Here is a 19,017-nt window from a genome sequence, read left to right on the forward strand (position 1 = left end):
AAGAAATATTAAGATTTTTTCCTTATTTTATGAGGGGGGGTTAAGCAAATAGCTTAAAGCTTTAAGTGTGGCAAAAATGGCTTGCCAATTGAATCTGGCCTTACAACTATACAAGATAAGGTTATAAGCTGTAAAGACAACGAGTGTGAGGACAGACAAAATTTATAAAACAAAGTATTAAAAGCAAACGCGAATTGTCATGGGACAGAAATCTATCACCACTTTGTGTTTTACTCATAGTTATAGTCAGTATGCTCAAAGCATCGAGTCTCTTTGCTTTAATCATAGGTTTCATACGATTTACTGCTAATGGACCACTAAACAGACGTAGGTATTAATAAGTAATATAAATAAATAATTTTTTTTATTATGTTTTAGTAAAACTTAGTATCGCTTCTTAATAAGTTATTCTTACAAACAAAATATACTTAGCTGCTTGGCGTAAAAAAGATATTGAAAGACAACTGGTAAGTAAAAACAGTTCACAATAATTTTTTATTCTGTCTAAAAATAATTATAAAGCATATATTCGTTATACATCGTAGAATATAGTTGTATTTCATGTCTTTATTACTTAAATTGCTCTTAAGTTAGCATGATATTCTTATTGCCTAAAAGTACGTTTTTATTCTCGCAATGGCTCAGAGTAAAAATATTACTTTTAAAAGTTAGGTATGATTTGAATTGTTGCGATAAAGTCAAAACAAAACTTCAGGAGAATTTAATGAGTACCACGCTAGCCACATTGCACCTTATGTGAAGGCATGGCAATATTACACATCTTAATAAGCTTAAAAATCATGAATAGATTTAATTCATTCAGAAAATTACAAACTATTGGTTACTTTTGCTGTGTCACTATTAAAACAATGAACTTTGACTGTAGTAAGATCTTTTTGATAATACACTAAACTTCAATCCATACTCCATCTCTAAAGTTAAAACAATCATTTTTTTCCTGCATGCTCAGTATTGCCAAAATGGTTATAAAAATGGTAGTTAGTCGTATTTGTAAAAATTCACCGTAATTAATTAAATTTATGTATCTCTTTATACTTAAACTGCACGCATTTCTGTGAAGCTACAAATACAATATGTCTGCCCAACTTCCATTTTACTACTAGAAGTTAACAGAGTATCCTATCATTGTCTATAGTTATCTTAAATTTGAGTCAGATTACCCCATTTTAATGATGATGATACTAGATAAATGAAGTTTCAATCTATAAGAACGAAAAAATCTATGAGAAAAAAAAAACGTTAAAAGCAGCACAGAAATAAGGTACTCAATATTTTAAGCCACTAAGTTATTTGTAAATAGGGTTATGGAATATAAATCATTGCTTATGCACATGGTCAGTTTCTACTACTTATGGTATAACAAGTGAAGTGTACAAAATTCATTGAAATATGTTACAAAATTCCTATAGCTGCAAAATGTGTACGTACCCTATATCATAGATAAAATCTCATTAACAGTGGCAAAGAAGCTGTTTATACCTACACATACAATCATACAGAACATACAGTACATAAGCTTTGAGTAAAGTTTTTTTACTCACCAAGGGTAATGCAACAACCAGGTTGGCATTTCCTTCGCCTCGGTAGACGCATTTCTGCCAGTCTAATGAAGAATCAGAAAAATTCTGAGGGCTAAACGTTGGCTCCTCTTCTTCTATCTTGTCCGTATTAGCCATTTTATATGTAAGCTAGCGATTTGGAAAAAAAAGAAATATACATTAAATTTTGTACGAGATTACATTTATTTTTGTCATTTTACATCGAAATTCCATTTAATTAAAATAACAGAGTCAGATAAGGAAAAAACAAAGAATCTAATTGTGGCACTATCATATTTTGTATCTATTTAAAAAACAAAACAGCGTTTCGGCCGTTTGGACAATGTCCCGGCCCTCATCAGGTACAAAAATCTATGAGTAATAAAAAGTTTTAACAAATTACAATGAACGCAAAATTTGGTTGAGAGTATAACGTACCTCTGACTCTTACAAGGCATGTAAGATCGTAATGTAGTCAGAGTTACAAGTTTAGCGGCTTTTATACTCTGCACATACACAAATGATATAATACACGCACGCAATACAATCAAATAAGAATCGCAAGCAGTTTCTTGTAAGAAACACGTAAACAGTATGTGTTCCTAATACTATGAATAAAAGAGGCTCCGCAAATCATGTACATTAAATTAGTCCTCTTTCCTAATTGACTTAACGAGAGACTTAGGACAATTTAGGCCGAACCTCGGGTTTTAAGAAGAGGGAGATATGATAGAGGAAGAGATAGCACAAATATCAGAGGTGGCAACACTAGCGCTTAGCAAGAAAATTATATATTACATCGAGGTACCGCTAGTAACAAGAGATAATTTGGACCTCCCTATCAGGATATCACCATTGTTGGTAGAAAAAAAAAGGATTGAATGTGATGAACAGGGTTGCCCATCTTCAACCAACCTATGAATATATAGCAAGTATCACGAGCGAGAAGAGATTTGCAGCAATATCACGGAAAATGGTAGTACAATGCAAAACGCTGAGAAAGATAAGCATATGTACACGAATGGAGCCAATAAAAGAAGTGGAGGAGGACCATCCTTGTAAAATACGGCTTATATTAGAGGTGACGGTGAAAAAACCAGAAGAATGCCTGATAGTGTTGGCCGAATTGAAGGGTACCTATTGGATACGTCTTCCTACAAAAAATCAACGTGCGTTCAGCACCACGGGAGAGCAGAAAATACATGTACAATACGGTCACAACAAACACATTTAAAGTAATAAAGGTGTAAGCATCAGAGACAAGATTGGACTGGAGTCAAGAAGAAGGCGAGAATCAGATAGTCAAGTTTAAGGGTTTGGATTTAAATTTGAAAGAAATAATGCAAAAAATAAAAGCGGTGAAAGTGGATAAAGTACAGAAACAAATAAAAACAGTAGTAGGGAGGAATGAACTACAAGAGCTTGGTAAGCAGGAGCATGGGCTGAAGGGTAAGTTAATGACAGGTAAAAAGCTAACTATCATAGTGAAACCTATACGTAAATTAGATTACAGACGAAAGAGAGATTTGGAAATGGGAGGCCCTGATTATATTAAATTTATCTATAAATTTTTTACGAAGAAAAAACAGAAACAATATCACGAGAAAAGAGAATGCAATGAATCATATGGCACTGCAACCAACTCTCATCCAAGTGTAAGGGGATCAGTGACAGGAAGATCAACTGGCCCGCAGTAACAAACAACTATAATAAATAAACATACTTTAGCTAAGCTACACGTAAGGCTTTAATACCCAAGCACAAATAATATTTTTGTAAAAAACCAAACAAACAAACAAACAAAGGAAAAGTGCCTTTCTAGAAAAAATATACATTTATAAGTGAAAAAAAAAAAAAAAAAAAAGGTGAAAAACTAGTAAGTAGATACGTTAAAAAAAATTGCTGGTATACTTTTTGTTTTTAGAAGATGCATTGAATGAATAAATACTTAAAAAAGTATACATATGTCATAATAAAAAAAAAAAAAAACTTTTTACTATGTTGTGTATAAGATGACATGTAAAATTCAAAAATAAAATTAGTTTTTATTCAAAAATTAAAGAATTATAAAAAACATAAATTTCAAAAACTAGGAAAAAAAAAAATATATACGAATGTACAAAACAACTACTAAAATTGAAATAAAACCGAAAGGAAAAAAAACTATAATATTGAAAACGAGTAAATATGAATCAATTCAGAAAACAATGTCCAAGTAAGTATTATGTTAGTATAATATAATAGGATTAGAGCGATAAATTGCAATTCAATAATAATAACTAAAAATAAAAACCCATAAGGGCATATTTAGTGAGTCATTATATAAGAGCAAAGAGTGAAAACACGAACAATAAATGTAATAATACAATTATAAACTTGCGGAAAACTAATCAAAATCTGTAATAGAAAAAGAAATCGTGATGTGCATAAAAACACCTCATTGTTTTCTTTTTAAATGATGAGTATACATTAGAACACGAGCAACATGATAAGAACCCTACTTAAACAATCATCCCATCGAGAATGATGACTCAGCGGCCTTGGACGTGTCACGTACAGTATGGCACATTCTGCGTGGAATGGGCCACAGCTATTAGTAGAAGAAAGGAGGACGAGTGGGGGAGGAAAGAGCATAAAAAGGCCCACAGGGGTCTAGAACGCGAAGGACTAGAAATAAAGTAATCGTAATAAGTAACTTGGGACCACCAAGTACCTTTTTTGAAAAGTATATAGCATTAAAGTGATCTATTGAGTTTAACTGTCTTGTTGTTATTAAGAACTCCAAGCCATTGGAATCCCACGTAATAACTTATTGTAAGTGACAAAGTTTACAGTAAATATGAAAATTTATTTCTAAGGAATCTAGCAAGAAGTAATAAAAATAATGCATTAATTAAGGTACTGTCTTTAAGTCAAAAAACAAGACATGACAATTTCGCTTTACCTAAGCATTTCAATTTTAGTTTATGAAAAAAAAATGATACAAATAATATTATTTATAGTAGAATAATTTGAAAAAATCGTATAAAGTAACGATAAACATAAATAACAACTTAACATTATTTTAGTTGATGGTCTAGGTGACAAAGATAAGACCTTCTTATATGAAACTTTAACTCATAGTTTTGTTTGAACCTAAAAAATTGAAGCCTATTGCATGCACTGGTGTTTTTTTAACGTTTAGTTCTTAATTTATCTTATTTTAAATACCGTTAGAGAGTCTCATTTTTTCAAACCACTACTTATATATGAACAATAATTCTCTTCTTCCTTAAGATGTAAAGATCTACACAATATTAACATGTTAAAATCATTTGCAAATCAAAAATGTAATAAGTAGGCCTACTGGCAGCGCTCAATGGCTGTGGTCGACAAAGTTGACCTGTGCTTGACCTCCAGGCTGGAGGAGTCTTCCGCCTCTCATGGAACTCACGCCTCTTGTATTAAAGCTCTGTATACAAAGCTAGTGTACTCCTGGAGCTGATCCAACAGCAAGAGATCAGTAACAAAAATCGTACGCTAACAGGCACAAGCTAATCTGCTGCTCTTGACTTTTTCTGCTTATTCCCTATTTTTCCTCCAGTTTCTCCTTATCCTATGCCCCTTACCTCTTTTTTTTTGTTCTAAATCATTTAGCTTACCCGAAGTGGCCCAACGGTGTCTCACCATTACAATATACTTATAAATACATGTGTATCTACTTATATTATATAGTTATTTGTGTAGGACATCCCACACAAACCTCCCACATCTCCCACAGTCTCTCAAAACCGTTGTTCCTCCACCACTCCCACAAGATAAGGGAAAGTTCTATCATTTATTCCCTTGTTTTGGCTTAGCTTACTTTTCGTCTAGAGTCCCTGACCCTCTACAGCTCTCACAACCACTACAGCTCCCAGTATATCCCCTCCCATACCACCCCACATGACTTTTGTTGAGGAGGTTGGCACGCAAAGGGCACAGAGTGGTAGAGCTCTATTATTTAAATATACTAGTGGGGCTACGCCCCCACGCACTCCACGCGCTAACCCCATATTTCCAGTTAAAAATTTTTAGAGGTGGAGAATTAGTCTCTTCTGTCCATATTATAAAGTAATCTCACAAAAAATTATAAGTTAATTTAGGGGGTGTGGAGGGGCTGCAGGGGTAAGTATTTTTTAATAACCCTGAAATAAAGTATCTTTACAATACATTCTGAGTTTATGAAGGAAGATATGGGGGAGGGCTGTAAGGAGGACAAATTACTTCATATGTACCCTTATTTAACGTTCTTTTATTAAAACAGGATGATTCTAATATTTTATAAGAATGTTCCAAGTTTCTGTTGGAAGAAGGTAGTGGGGTATGTGGGGATCGTAGGAGAGTTAAAGGGAGTCATGAAGGGCTCCCACATTTTCGTTAGGTTGAATTCACAGAAAAATGAAAAGAATTTTCCCTTGTATTATGGGGGAGGTTGAGGAGATTGTTAGGTCTGCGAGGGTACCATGTAGGTGTGAGGGGATGCGTGAACAGCCCTATCAAAATAACTATATAATATAGGAAGATGCATCTTCTTTGTATAGTTGTTTGTGTAAGACATTCCACATAAACTTTAACAGCCCCCCCCCCGACCTTCACTGGCCTCCTAGAGACCCCTCCTGACACATACTAACACTTACTCAGTAAAGTAAGATTCCGTTATTTTCTTTAATATTTTGGCTTAGCTAACTTTTTGTCAAGTACCCTAGTCACCCTCAAGGCTATCTAATAATATCTACTTATAGTCTTTAACACCCCTACAGAATTTTTCTTGACATTAGTTAAAAAATTCTTCATACTTAGTACATCATTGAATGTGGAAGTAAAATAGGATTGAAGAATGTATTTCTTACTATCATGAAAGGAATATGAGTATCCGAAAAAGTTATGAAAAACAGTGAAAAACATAAATTTAAACAGTTCCTTTGTATTGCAAGTATGAGTTAATGGCCCAATTATTGACTGTCTAAGGAGAACTTTTAGAAAACTTATGTTATGTAAAAATTATACAAACTTATCCTTTTGTTACATAAATTAATATCAATATTGAACCAATTCACTGTCAGGCTAAGTTTTTCTGAATCTAAAAGTCAATAGTAAGGATTGTTAATCGATTAAATAAAAAATGTTTATTTGGCTTTATTATCGAGCCCCAAGACCGTCATAGTATTGTTACGTAGGGAAAGGGTGGCTTGGAGTACTTGCTCAGGAGGGTTGCACTGGCCGGGAACCAAACCCACATCTCCCGCGTGCCGTCCCACAAACCAGCCGACCGAGCCACCGAGATAAAAATAATATCAGTTAAATAATGTATAGATATTATTTAACTGATAATAATAATCACATAAATTTTATTCATCGTTTCTTTTTTTTTACTCCTAAGACTTTTTTTGCTTAATCTACAGCAAATAAATTTTTTCATTAATTATTCATTTTTTTATGCACATTTTCTATTTGTTTTAAATATTTAGACATTGTTAAACTCATGACGAATATGCAAATTTCCAAAGTTTAATTGTTTTATTTTTTTTTAATTTTCTTTTTACTTATTACTTATTTGATTTGTACATTCAAAATGCCGTTGCTTAGCTGATATTCTCAAGGCCAAACACCCTGCATCTGGATGATTAATGGACGCAGTATTGTAGGGTTTATCGGCATACTGTTTCTTGCGATATAGTAGGATAGAATTAGCAAAAAAGCATGGTTAATTAAAAAAAATAGCTATTAGCGCGAAAAAAATCATAGTGGTAGTTATTCGGTTTCTGAACAAATCTTAATAGTTTTAGTTTCCAAATTGTGTCAGCTAACGGCCCAAAAAAAATGGTAAATGTGGTCAAAAATGGTTTTTCGCGTCTAGAAAAAACTGGAAAGTTGGACAAACAAGTTGTACTGTTGAGAAAGATGCGCAGTTTCAAGACGAAGGAAATGAGCTCTAGTGAAATACAATTGGCCCAGCCGTTTTTCGCAATTTGCCAAAAAGTTTTCTTCTGGACCGTTTTCTAGAAAATCTATAACTGACGTTCATTTGAATACTAAGACTTGAAAAGTGAGTGCAAGGTATATCTTATGCACCTAAACATCCACACTAAATTTTAAGAAGATTGGTGGTAAACTTTTTACAAACCACTGCAAGAAGCAAAAAATGGTTCCTCCGCAAAAAAGTTGGACGTGGCTGGTTTTTCAACACATTGCCATTTTTTCAACGGCATTGTACTCGTCGAGAGTTATTCTACAATCTACCAAAACGTCGTTCCGTTGGACATTCTGGAAGTACGCGAAAAATCGATGACAAGAAGCAGCCATTTTCCATAGATGCAGCGGTGCAGCAAGCCGCCGACGTAGGCCATGCCCATTCTCCCTATCATGACTCCAGGATTTCTGAGAGGCCACGTTCAAAATGAAAACGCGCATCAAAAATAATGATATCTCGGGAACCACGTCAGATAAATTAATGAATTTTTTTCAACATGGGGTAGCTTTTAAAAATATTAAGATCACGCATATTTAAAACTGTATAAAAATAATTGGAGGACCTGTACAATTAATGTTGATAATTTGTTAGAACTAACTGCTGTTTTTTTTTTCTCCTGCACGTGCCACAACTGCAGGATATGGTTCTAATCAATCATACTTTACTTAAGTAAAAATAACAGTTAATATGATGTTCTTAAATGATTTTATTTTCAATCTCTATAAATATCTGATCTACAAAAAAAATAATAATAATTTGCATAGTTACTTAGTCTCATTTGACTTATGTTTAGATGTTTCAAACTTTTTTGGAAAAAAAAAAAGAATTTTTATTGTTATAAATTGCGGAGTATTTTTCTTATATGGGATACGGGATAAGATGGAACCAGGAGCACAATGTATTGAATAATAAAAATACGAATGATTATAATTCAATTCCAAAATATATTCAAAGCTCTTGTCTTATAAAATAGTTACAAGATTTGGTTTCGACGTAATGACTAATTTATCGATATAATGAAAAAAGAAAATAAGAAAACATAACGTAGTTGTAAGGCACTATTCATCCCCCAATTAATCATGGATTTAAAATAAACTCAATAATATGTTTTTTCTGTTCGTACGACTCACTCTTTCGTATCTTAAAATTATAAAACTTTTTGGATTAACTTGCTTCGTAGAGCATTAACGCTACTTCTCCTGTAACAATGATATAATATTTAAATCACGAGAACGCCTTTTTTTATACAAGTCTTACACGATATTTACGACTGACGTGGCTCTAGTATATCAATAAATCATAATTTTAATTAGTTCGACAACATACTTCAGACTTTCGTTGTTATTTTGATTTAAGAACCATTGAACGCAAAATAATAATTGTAAATAACAAAATTTGGATTCGCCTAGACATTATCTCTCATGAACGAGTTTTACGTACTAATGGACAGTAATTGAATATTGAAGTGAAATCCCTTACACTCTATACTCTATTGGACACAATAATCTCTCGGATACACTATTCAAAAAAAAAACATAAAGAGTACAATTGTGGGCTAATCGCAAAATCAACGGGATATATCGGCTAGACAACACGGTAGCACGATATGTACAAACAACAAAAGAAATGAACCTCAAAAAGAAAGAGAGGCTAGGCAGTCAGCAAAGAAATATGAGTACGCCTACGAAGCCACCGCAAGGGATTTATTGCTTCTGCGACGAGGAATTATCGTAGTGATAATTCACGAACTCCTTTCAATTGCGTATTAAATAGCCCTTTTTTACTCACGCAGACCGGGAGGAGAAAACAGGCAGAGGCGAGAGGCTTGGGATGAAGAAGACCTTGTTCCCGGAGAGGACCCGGAGAAAAAAGCCAGCGGTTGCTGAGCACCCCTCAACAGTTCAACTGGATTAGGTCCGGTTCATGAGGAACTCTTCCTCTGAATGCCACTCCCGTCTTTTCTTTGTAGCCTCTCCCTGCTTTTCCCTTTCCCTGTGGCAAGCCGCCGAAACCGATGCCTGAATTCGGGCATTTTCGCATTTCCTCGCCCCTGGTCAGGGCCCCACGCGTCTAGTCCCTGCAAAATAAATAATCTTGCGACAACTTATATTAACAGTAATTGTTATTTTAGTGTAGTATGATTGATTAGAACCATATCCTATAGTTGTGGCACGTGCAGGAAGAAAAAAGAGCAACAGTAAGTTATAAAAAATTATTGATGTAAATTGTACAGGTCCTCCAATTATTTATATAAAGTTGTAAATATGCGTGATCTTAACAATATATTTTAATAAATGTGGATATTAAGGAGCACAAGATCTATCTTATATTCAATTTTCAAGTCTTAAAATTTAAATGAACATGAGTTTTAGATTTTTAAGAAGACGGTTCAGAAAAGCACTTTTTGGAAAATTGCGAAAAACGGCTGGGCCAATTTTATCTCACTGGAGCTTATTTTCTTCGTCTTGAAGTTGCGCATTATTTTCAATAAGACAACTATTTTGTCTAACTCTCCAGTTTTTTCTAGACGCAAAAAACCATTTTTTACCACATTTACCATTCTTTTTGGGCCGTTAGCTGACACAATTTGGAAACTAAACTATTTAGATGTGTTCAGACACTGAAAAACTACCACCATGATTTTTTTTACGCTAGTAGAAATTTTTTTTTCAAAAAGCCAATTCTATCCTACTAATAGTGATTTAGCTTCGTCTATCTGTATACATTGAGCGCGCGGTGGCTCAGTCAGCTAGGTCGTGGATTGACACGCGGGCGACCGTGGTTCGATTCCCGGCCAGTGTGACTTTTTGGGCAAGTACCTCTGTGTCTTTCACATGTGCTTTTTCACCACGCAATGCTCCTCGAGGAGGGTGTAGGCGACCTCCTCGCAGCATAATTGCCTAATTTCCCCCTACCCCCCTCCCAGTAATGGGAGGCCTCCCATCCCTCTTCCCTTCCTTCTCCAAAGTGCTAAGTGCCCATAGTAGTGCCCTTATTAAAGAAGCCGGACGTAGAGCACTATAATATAGAAAAAAAAAATCTGTATACATTCTCGATGGGGAACGTATTATACGGGCCCATCACTTTAACAAGGCATCTTAATGAGATACGTTGTAGAGAAGGAAAAGAAGGTGCGTAGCGTAACTGTACTAAATTTTTGAACCCAACATACCAGGGCAAAAAGGATATCTGCATAATTACTAATTACGTAAAATGACTTCTTTCGTAAGATAATTATATTTTGCACCCCTTTTAAACATATTTAAGATGGACTTATAGTTGATTCTTAATTTTGTTTTGCCGACTTTTCCGTGTAAACAATACTTATACTACTTTTTTGGTGATGTGTATCGTAACGTCATTATTAACATTAATTAATTGAGTGGTCTATAGAGAATGTGTTAGTTGCGTTAGTAGTTAAATGATATTTAAATGTGCTCTTTTTTTTGTTAGTTATAATTTGACGGTTCTCTCATAGGTGTTGTAAACAACTTTTTTTTTCTTGTTTACGTGAGACTCTGTGTATTTTTGGATAGGAAATTCATAGACAGTTCGTTGAAACTTTTAGTTTAAAATTTTTTGGTTTTTTTTTCTATGATAAAAAATAAATGTTTGGCATCTTCTTTCTCTTGTTTAACAATACTGTTATACTTGGACTCTCGATTTCTTTTCACGTCATCATTTAATGCGCTGTTTTTTTTACTGTCGTAAATGTTTTACTTTTTGCTATAGTAAGGCTGACATTGACCCACGATAGAGTTTGTTCTTTCAAGGGTAGGTTGACTTAATTATTTCGTAATTCATAGCTCACGAATGCTACAGTTTTTTCGGACCTTTACTGCAGGAATTTCTGTTCTTAGAACATTTTAACTTTGTTTATGATATCGGTATACTATTTTCTCAAGTACCACTTTTTTTATCCAGATACGTATGTAAGTGTACATATATGTTTTTGTTTAAATTTATTTTAGTTTTATCGCATGAAACAAATTTTTTTTCAGAACTCTAAGTACTTGTTTTTTGTCAATCACTGTTCAGTCCAAATCTTATGATCAATCATGCAATCGTAGCTTTCTTTGAGATCCTAAGATAGAACTCTCAATTGAACGGTAGTCTATCCCTTTTTGCTGCTGATTGTGTTGGTAGGTGGGAAATATTAGGATCTTTATGATAAAATTAGTTGAGGACCTATAGCAGAATGCCCAATCAATAAAAAATTTTTAATTGAATCTAAATTTTTTCATAATAAAAATTAAAATAACTTTATAGTATTTTTTTCTAAAAAATACGCATACGTTACATCCTTTCAAATCTAATAACTACACAGTTCTGAATTGGGCCACATTAACCGGTAAGTGAATGAGTAAATATGTAGTTGTTTAACTTTATTTGTATGTATCGTTAGTTACGTTATTCTCTTATTTATGAGAAATTCATACGACCAATGGTATACAAGCAAATGTTGATACATCTAAATCATTGTATCAAGAGGTGCATATGCATGGATGGTGGCACTTTCAATACAAGCACTCTATATCTTCCATACGTGCCCTTTTTTTCAATATCCAATATATTCAAGACTCATAATATCAATCCACATTAATTCTTCTTCAAGAAAATTTTCTTAAGAAATAAATAAGAATGAGAAAAATGTCCTCCCCAGGTGCGGATCGAACACACAACCTTCTGTTTACTAGACAGTTGCTCTACTACTTGAGCTACCGAGGAGCCGTACATTCACTCGCACCATAAGTTTAGATAAGATTCTCATTCTTAATTTTCAGAGCTGTCTTTCACCAAAGCCCGATAAAGTAGTTATTTGACTCTAATGCTTGTCGGTTAATTAGAAATTCATACGATTTACGGCTCCTTGGTAGCTCAAGTGGTAGAGCAACTGTCTAGTAGACAGGAGGTTGTGTGCTCGATCCACACCCGGGGAGGATATTTTTCTCATTCTTATTTATTTCTGAAGAAAATTTTCTTGAAGAAGAATTAATGTGGTTTGATATTATGAGTCTTAAATATATTGGATATTGAAAAAAAGGGCACGTATAGAGGATATAGAGTGCTTGTATTGAAAGTGCCGCCATCTATGCATATGTACCTCTTGATACAGTGATTTAGATGTATCAGCATTTGCTTGTATACCATTGGTCGTATAAATTTCTAACTTACCGACAAGCATTACAGTCACATAACTCTCTTATTTATTGTTATTTTTTCTGATATGTTTTTCTTGTCAACATAGAAGTGTAAATATACTGTTTATGCATAAGTAAATTATCTTTTATACTTGCTAGCGGTTCGTTAAGTAGTTAATACATAGTAGTATTGGATTCTGATGCATCTTTTCTGATTTTCGGCTTTCCTCCAAAATCTCAACGATTGACGTCTAGTCTAAATTGTGTCTGGAAATTGTCTATGAAATTGTCAAGTATCACCCCAATTTTTTTGTTTATTTCAGCACACTTTTCTGCTTCCTCTATTACTTGTATGTACAGTAGTGAGTCATTTACTCGCTCTCCATCATTTACTTTCTTACTTGTAGGTCCACTCTGGGACTTTTTCATCAGTGTCAGTTGACTCAGTATATTTGGTTGCTGCTCGTTATTGTTATGAATCTTGCACATAAGCTTCTCGGTCGCTCTCCATCTTATTGTTCTCATTTTTACTTGGTACACTTGCATACATATTCGTTATTTCTAGGGTATTTATTGTCTCCAGGATTGTTTCTTTCTTTTCAGCCACTGCTGCAGCCAAACTTGTCCGTACTACGTGGTGACCCCAATGCATATCATTATACAAATTTATTTGTATGATTTTTCCCTTGCCATTTTTGTCTACTCTGTATGTGTTCCGTTTACTACGCTGGCTTTGGCTAGTGAAAATCCCACATATTTAGCAGTCTCAGATTTTCAGTTTATAGCCACCAGTGTGTCATAATTCACTGTAATAATTTCTTTTGACTCACTTTCTCTTTGTTGCGCTACTGAAAAATTCATGTATAAGATCTCAAAGTTCTTTATGAATCCTTCACTGTGCTACTCCACCCATGTTCTGCTCTATAAGTGGCATGCTCAAAACCTTTACAACTCTCCACACATTTTCCTCCGAACGCATATATGCAAGTGTATCATCAATCAGGCATTGTGATACAATTTATTCCTTACCATTGATTAAGGGTCCTGTTTAAAGATTTTTTCTCTTATTCTGTGCCTTGATCTGCACTACTTGTTTGCGTGAAATATCTCTTTTCCCTTGTTTCTTATGGTTTATTCTATTATTCTGAATCTGCATCGCTGTGCTCACTGATTTTTATTTTATCTGAATTACTAATCTTGCGTGGTTTCTTTCTTTCCACCTTGTTATTCGAATCGTCTAAGTAGGATATTTTTATTTGCTATTCCTTGTCTTTATGTCCGTACTTTGAATATTTGTGCCAGTGGTGCACTCACATAGTAACATCCCTTTTTTTCTTGCTGTTCCATGCTCGGGTATCCTTAAACTTATGCAGAAGGTTCAACGCCACTTTCATACCTTCTTGTATCGGCATTGCTTTTTTTTGTGTACGTCACTGTTGCTACTTCCACCATATTTTTAATTATTTCTTCGAGTTCTGTAAATATTGTATCCTCCTTTATCTGCTCTATAGTAAGTTCTGATCTAAAGTTACTGGTATATTCCAGATCCATCTCGGTGTTACCGCTAAAAAAAGCCGGCAGCACTGACGTCACTCGTTCCGCTTTAAGTGCTTAGCAGCCTGTCTCGTCCATGGCTGAGCAGGAATACGAAGCCCTTCTGTGAGTGTTTTTATCAGAGGTTGTTTCCTTGTTTTCGTTCTAGACGCCTTCGTGGCCACCCCCAGAATCCATGAGGCCAACACTAGTCACCCGGGCTTTCACCAAGTCGAAACAGACGACAGATTCCTTGGGAGAAGGTTTTATTCGGGAACCTATCCTCGATTTTTTAAACAGGTGTTCTTCTCGACATTTTGGTCCATGGGAACCATTTTATTTCGTTTCAACTACCCATGGGCATAATCTCTGACCGTCGCAATACCTCAAAACCATAGACCCGTAGAAAGCTTGCCTTCATCCACCACATGGAGGACTATTATTATTACTAGTATCATTATTATTATTATTTTTTTTATTATTGTTATTATTATTATTATTACTGTTATTATTATTACTGTTATTATTATTACCATCATTATTATTATTATCCTTAGTATCAGTATTATAAATTTCATTATTATAATTATTATTGTTATTATTATTATTGTTGTTATTATCGTTATTAATGTTGTTATTATTACTATTGTTAGTATAAATGTTACTATTAATATTATTATTATCATTTTGCTGAATTAATCCCATTAATTTATGATTAATTCATTGTCTCGTTGAATGATTGTCTTGAGCTCCATTAAAAGTGTCACTACCCCCCCCCCCCCCCCCATGTTATTAAATCTTCAAGACAGAGCCGACAAAAATTCGTTAATGAAGTTGTATAATAATGATTGCTTGTGGAACTAATCGGCCACTGTGCCTAGCAATTTATTTCCCAAAAGTCATGTAAAATACTTTTTATGTTAAGTGTAAATTATTCACCTTATCGTTTTAAGCATTTGTTCGAATAAGGAAAACTGCACGGGGTATAATAATTGTTCTTGCCAGATTCTAACGTCAAGATTTTAATTTTATAATATTCGAGATGAAAACAACTATTTCTACTTGTATAGTAGGGAAGTTGGAGCGTCATGTGGCATTTATCGCTACAAAAATAAATCGAAACGAAAATTTATTAAAGAAGGGATTGACATTCGATACGCCACTAAGTATTGCTAATCAAGGGCATCGATTTTAGGGGCACGATACAAGTAGTGCACCTATTATCAGCTTTGTCATTTATGAAAGTTAAAGAAAAAAAAATTTGAAAAAAATTGTAATCACGTATTTAAAATTACTACAATATTATGATGTAGGTAAGCATGAGATGTGATTTTTTAAAAGATACTTATACATGCATTGCCTTATGATTTTCGGTAAGAAATCACACGAACACTGTAGTTCAATGATGCAATCACACTTTTGACGTTTTAGTTACACCAACGTGTCAGTGATTTAAGCTTTAATAGTTTTATACACGGCATCTTACTAATATTTAAAGCAAAGTCGCTAAGACCGTTGTAATCGCTAACCGCGAAAACTACTCAAGCGATTTTGCTGAAATCTTGTATACCGATTCTTGACGCTACCTAGATGGTCTTATTATAGTTTTTATCTTGAAAAAATTAATAACAAAAGCAATAAACACGCTCAAAGTTTTGCAAAAATACAATAGCTTTGCGATATATTTCAGTTGAATCCGCTGGGTAGCGTCGAAGTAAAATCAAAACAACCTGCAATTAAATTAAAAAAGTGTGTTCATAATATGCCCGAGCAACATACCAAATACACAGTTGTTCACCGACAGTGTATAAAGCCTAAAACTGGGAGTCATGTTGCTAGGTATCCTAGCTACGGACGACACTACTCTCTAATAAACAAGCGACATCAGTCAAACTCCATCCTAAACTATCATGATTGACGAGTAGCCACCTATAATAAAACGTTCTGAATGCTAACGTCTCCGACAAAATACCAGAGAACGTCTAGCTAAAGCACACTCTGCTCTAGCAATTTGGAGTTTTATGTTCATTTTTCCAACCAACTTAGTGCTGCTACCAGAGCAGATTGTGTTATCACATCAATGCAGGGAGAACAGCCCTGAGTCCAGGCACCCACAACAGCCTTCTCAGTGGTTCATAGGAACGACATGTCCACAGAGAAGGTATTCTCCAGGCCCACTTTTCTGACTACTGATGAGCGGTTGGTTATCTGGGAAAAGACCCGAAGAAAAGATATTCATTAGTCAGCGGGGTACCTTCCTCCAGCACGGTCTCCGTACGCAGGGACTCCAAGGGTTAGAGTTAAGCTACCCAGACAACCTGCTCTCCATCATCAAGAATAATAATAAGGAATGGCTAGAAGTATCACTACTGGTCTTTTTCAGGGCTATCATAAGTATTTACGTTTCCTACTTAACCATCAATCTCATCGGTTTTTTTTAAAAAACCTACCGCTAAACAACCTTGCCAACAAATACATGTTTACTGCCATTTTTGGCAACGATTCGTCGACTAAAAAAATTATATAAAGTCGGCCACTATTGAACCAAGTTAGTCATTCCCTGGCAGACGTCATGAGCGGAGTTGTTCGTTGCAAGGCTGGGAACCCCGGCAACCGCCAACCCTACATTACATTACTTCATCGACTCTAAAAGCATTCAACCAGGAATCACCGATGCTTTCCAAGATCTATGCTGGGCAAACCTAACAGCTGTGTGGCTTGTGTGAACAAGCAAATATAAGCTTTAGCAAACGAGAAAGTCTCCAACGGGCAACAATCAGGAACCGATCTCCCCATCTTAGATCACTTAAACGGCTGAGCTCTGCAAAAAAAAAGGTGCTTTAGACACTAACATCTCTGGCGTAGCATCGAGAGACATTGGTAAAGATCTCTACAACTAGCTCTAACACTGCAGACGTTGTAATTTTCTTCGCTTTTAGTCCAGTGCACAGCAGACCAAAGAGGATCACCCTGAGGAATTCAGACAGTCACATTTGCTAGAAACTTCAGTCAAGAAAGAGTTTACTTAATAAGCTCACCAGTCCTTCTAAGGGCCATCGGACGTCAAACTACTTTGTTAACAAATTCATTACAACCTAACAAATTTGATAAAAAATAGCCCTTAGGGCTCACTAAAGTTTTAACCATGCCTATAGTCTCAAGACAGTGAATTGGAAGGCAAACTTCATAAGTTTAAAAATTTTGGTGTTAACAAACTAATGCAGAACATTCATCAAAATTGAAACAGCAGCGCCAAATTCAATAAATTAGAAATCCATTACTTGAGAGACCAGATTTTCATTATAACCCTGATAGTAATCATTTTAATCTTCCAGATTTTTAAATTGATAGAATAATGTGTACTTGTATTTATTGTGGCAATAAACAAAGAGAGATTAAGCTCTAGCACTTCGTCACTCTGGTAATAAAGTTGTAAGATTGAAAAAAAATTTTTTAATTATATATTTCTTGTCAGTTTTTAATCTTTAAAAAATTTAATAAACATTTTTTTTTATTAATTATGACGTAAGAAAGTGAAAATCAATATTCCTATAAGGCTAACAATTTTTTTATGACGCTAGGAACGCATGGTACTTTTCAGGTTCATTACATTTTTTTTACTTTTTACAGCTTATTATTCGAGAAAAGAAACTGCTAGGATTCTGAATACATATTTTTTCAATAAAAAGATTTTTGTTTTGAGAAGTGTCAGGAAAAGATTTAAAGTTTTTAACTGATTTTGTATCATCTTCATGTATTTTTGCATCACTCTGCCAGAGCACTTTATCAATTTCATCGAAATGAAAGCTTTGAAAAAATCGAAAAAGTGGCATTGTAACACCCAAGGCAGCTCAGTGCTCTCGTCCGTACCCCTCTTTTGCGGCTGGGGTTAGAATTTTAATGAGTTATTTTACATAGTTATACAGTTACAAACATAGTATTAAACATTGAACATGCTTAATTAACAAATTAAATACAAAAACTAATTGTAGTAAGAAAGATATTTTTATTCAAATTTCGTGTACAATAAATTTTAAATTCTTTTAAGACATTAAAATTTTGCTTTTTTTTATGATATACTTTTGCAACAACTATCGGCTGATTACAAAATTTTGCGTTGAATTGGTATTAATTTGGTCATCCATTCTTTCTGGCATTTTGTCCAGGGTTAAAGGTATTTTTGATTAATCGTCGTATGTGCAGTCTTTTTCATCGATTGAACTTCAACGTGCTCGATATTAGAGCAATTTTTTTTCTGAACAGTGCTTACACGTTTTCTGTTTTGATTTTTTCTGTTACTTAAGGTATTGTTTACTAAATTGGAAATGTTAGACTGTAGTATGCGAATGCTATCTATAATTATGGTATCTTCACTGGTCCACTCAATCTCCCCACCTTAGATCACTAAACAACTGAGCTCTTCAAAAAAGAAGGTGCCTTAGACATTAACATCTCCAGCGTAGCATCGAGAGACTTTGGTAAAGATCTCTACAACTAGCTCTAACACCTTAAACGTTGTAGTTTTCCTCTCGATTAGTTTGGTTCTACAGCAGCAGGCCAGAGAAGGCCATCCAAATGTTACCAAGCAGCCACGTTTGCTGGAAACTTTAGTCAAAAAAAGAGTTTAACACCGGTCCTTTCTAGAGCCATCGGATGCTGATTTGCTTCCTTTTAAACTACTTTGCCAACAAATATATTACAACATAACGAAGTTGAAAAAAAAGTTAGAGGGCTCACAAAAGTTTTAACCGTACCTGTAGTCACAAGAGGTCAAGTTTAAAGTAAAATTTCA

At 34.4% G+C, this 19,017-nt stretch overlaps 1 protein-coding gene across 1 annotated transcript in view; it reads right to left on the reverse strand.

Moving 5' to 3' along the window:
* Positions 1–19,017, reverse strand: part of LOC106637938 (uncharacterized) — a 290,005-nt gene that overhangs the window by 184,371 nt on the left and 86,617 nt on the right. The window contains exon 2 of the mRNA XM_014350916.2: positions 1,563–1,709. Coding sequence (XP_014206402.2) covers positions 1,563–1,697 — 135 coding nt within the window. The 5' untranslated portion in view covers positions 1,698–1,709. The remainder of the gene's footprint in view (positions 1–1,562; positions 1,710–19,017) is intronic.

Source organism: Copidosoma floridanum, unplaced genomic scaffold (genome assembly GCF_036245765.1).
Source record: "Copidosoma floridanum isolate Cflo_tuat_1 unplaced genomic scaffold, Cflo_Japanese_pri ptg000034l, whole genome shotgun sequence".
In the NCBI taxonomy this organism is placed as follows: domain Eukaryota; kingdom Metazoa; phylum Arthropoda; class Insecta; order Hymenoptera; family Encyrtidae; genus Copidosoma; species Copidosoma floridanum.